Below are 1316 nucleotides of genomic sequence, written 5' to 3' on the forward strand. Positions count from 1 at the left end.
CCCCGCCCGCGTCCGCAGACCAAGGCCTTCATCCACCACGAGCTGCTGGCCTACCTGTACTCGTCGGCTGACCAGAGCAGCCTCATGGAGGAGTCGGCCGACCAGGCGCAGCGGCGGGACGACATGCTGCGAATGTACCACGCGCTCAAGGAGGCGCTCACCATCATCGGCGACATCAGCACCAGCACCGTGTCCACGCCCGTGCCCCCGCCCGTCGATGACACCTGGCTGCAGACCACCGCCAGCCACAGGTGCGAAGTTGCCACACCCAGGGGACAGACGCGCCCGGGTGCTGATCAGAGCCAGCGCTGGCTACAGGGCTCGTCTTCCGGGGCACAGAAGGGCAGGCGGGGAGGCAGCGGGCACAGAAGCCTCCTGGCACGGTGACGGAGCAGCGGGCCGGGACTCCTAACAGTGACGGGCAGGTGGCAGCTGTGGCAGAGGGTTGGCCAGGGAATCTTGGGGCAGTGGCCCCGCTGCAGCCCCAGGATGGCCTGGAGTCCCTTAGGCAGGGCTCAGCTGAGCTCTGGAAGGATCTGGAGCCTCCGGTAGGAGGCCCGGGTGCGGCTGGTTAGGGCAGTGTCTGCCAGGGACGCTGGAAGGGGTCCGCTCGGGTTGGGGCTGGGGGACCCCACTCACAGCCTCCCCTCGTCCCTCCACAGCCCCACTCCACAGCGCCGACCCGTGTCCAGCATGCACCCACCTGGCCGGCCACCCGCAGTGCGGGGCCCCACTCCGGGAGGGCCCCCCCCTGATTCCTGTGCCCGTGGGGGCTGCAGCCTCCTTCTCGGCGCCCCCCATCCCTTCCCGGCCTGGACCCCAGGTGTTTGCCAACAATGACCCCTTCTCAGCCCCGCCGCAGATCCCGTCCCGGCCAGTGCGGGTACCCCCTGGCATCCCCCCAGGAGTCCCCAGGTAAGGTCACACCCAGTGCCCGCACCCCGGGGTGTCTTCTCCAGCTCCCCTCCCCTCCCAGCATGCTCCCACGAAGCAGGCAGCCAGGGGCCGTCCTCACCCAGGTTTAGCCGCTGGGGAAACAGGCCCAGGGGAACCAGGTGCTTTGCCCAAAGTCACAGATTGGTGGCAGCAAGGCGACCCCAGGATCCCCAGCTTGTCCCCTGGGCTGGGTGCCACTTTGGACCTCAGCCCCTGAGGCCCGGGGAGGGATACGGGCAGTCGAATGGCTCAGCAGTCTTGGCGCACTGGGAGCACCCTGGGGGGCCTCACGCTGGCGCTGCTTCCGGCCTCACTGGCGCTGCCTCACTGGCTCTGCCTCACTGGCTCTCCCTCGTCTTTTATTCTCTTTGCAGCAGAAG

At 68.5% G+C, this 1316-nt stretch overlaps 1 protein-coding gene across 1 annotated transcript in view; it reads left to right on the forward strand.

The window, feature by feature from the left end:
• The window catches only part of Dnm2 (dynamin 2), a 65525-nt gene that overhangs the window by 63234 nt on the left and 975 nt on the right, over positions 1–1316 (forward strand). The window contains 3 exon segments of the mRNA XM_019209097.1: positions 19–251; positions 663–738; positions 740–915. Coding sequence (XP_019064642.1) covers positions 19–251; positions 663–738; positions 740–915 — 485 coding nt within the window.

Source organism: Fukomys damarensis, unplaced genomic scaffold, assembly GCF_012274545.1.
Source record: "Fukomys damarensis isolate Sample0158 unplaced genomic scaffold, DMR_v1.0_HiC HiC_scaffold_37, whole genome shotgun sequence".
Classification (NCBI taxonomy): Eukaryota; Metazoa; Chordata; class Mammalia; order Rodentia; family Bathyergidae; genus Fukomys; species Fukomys damarensis.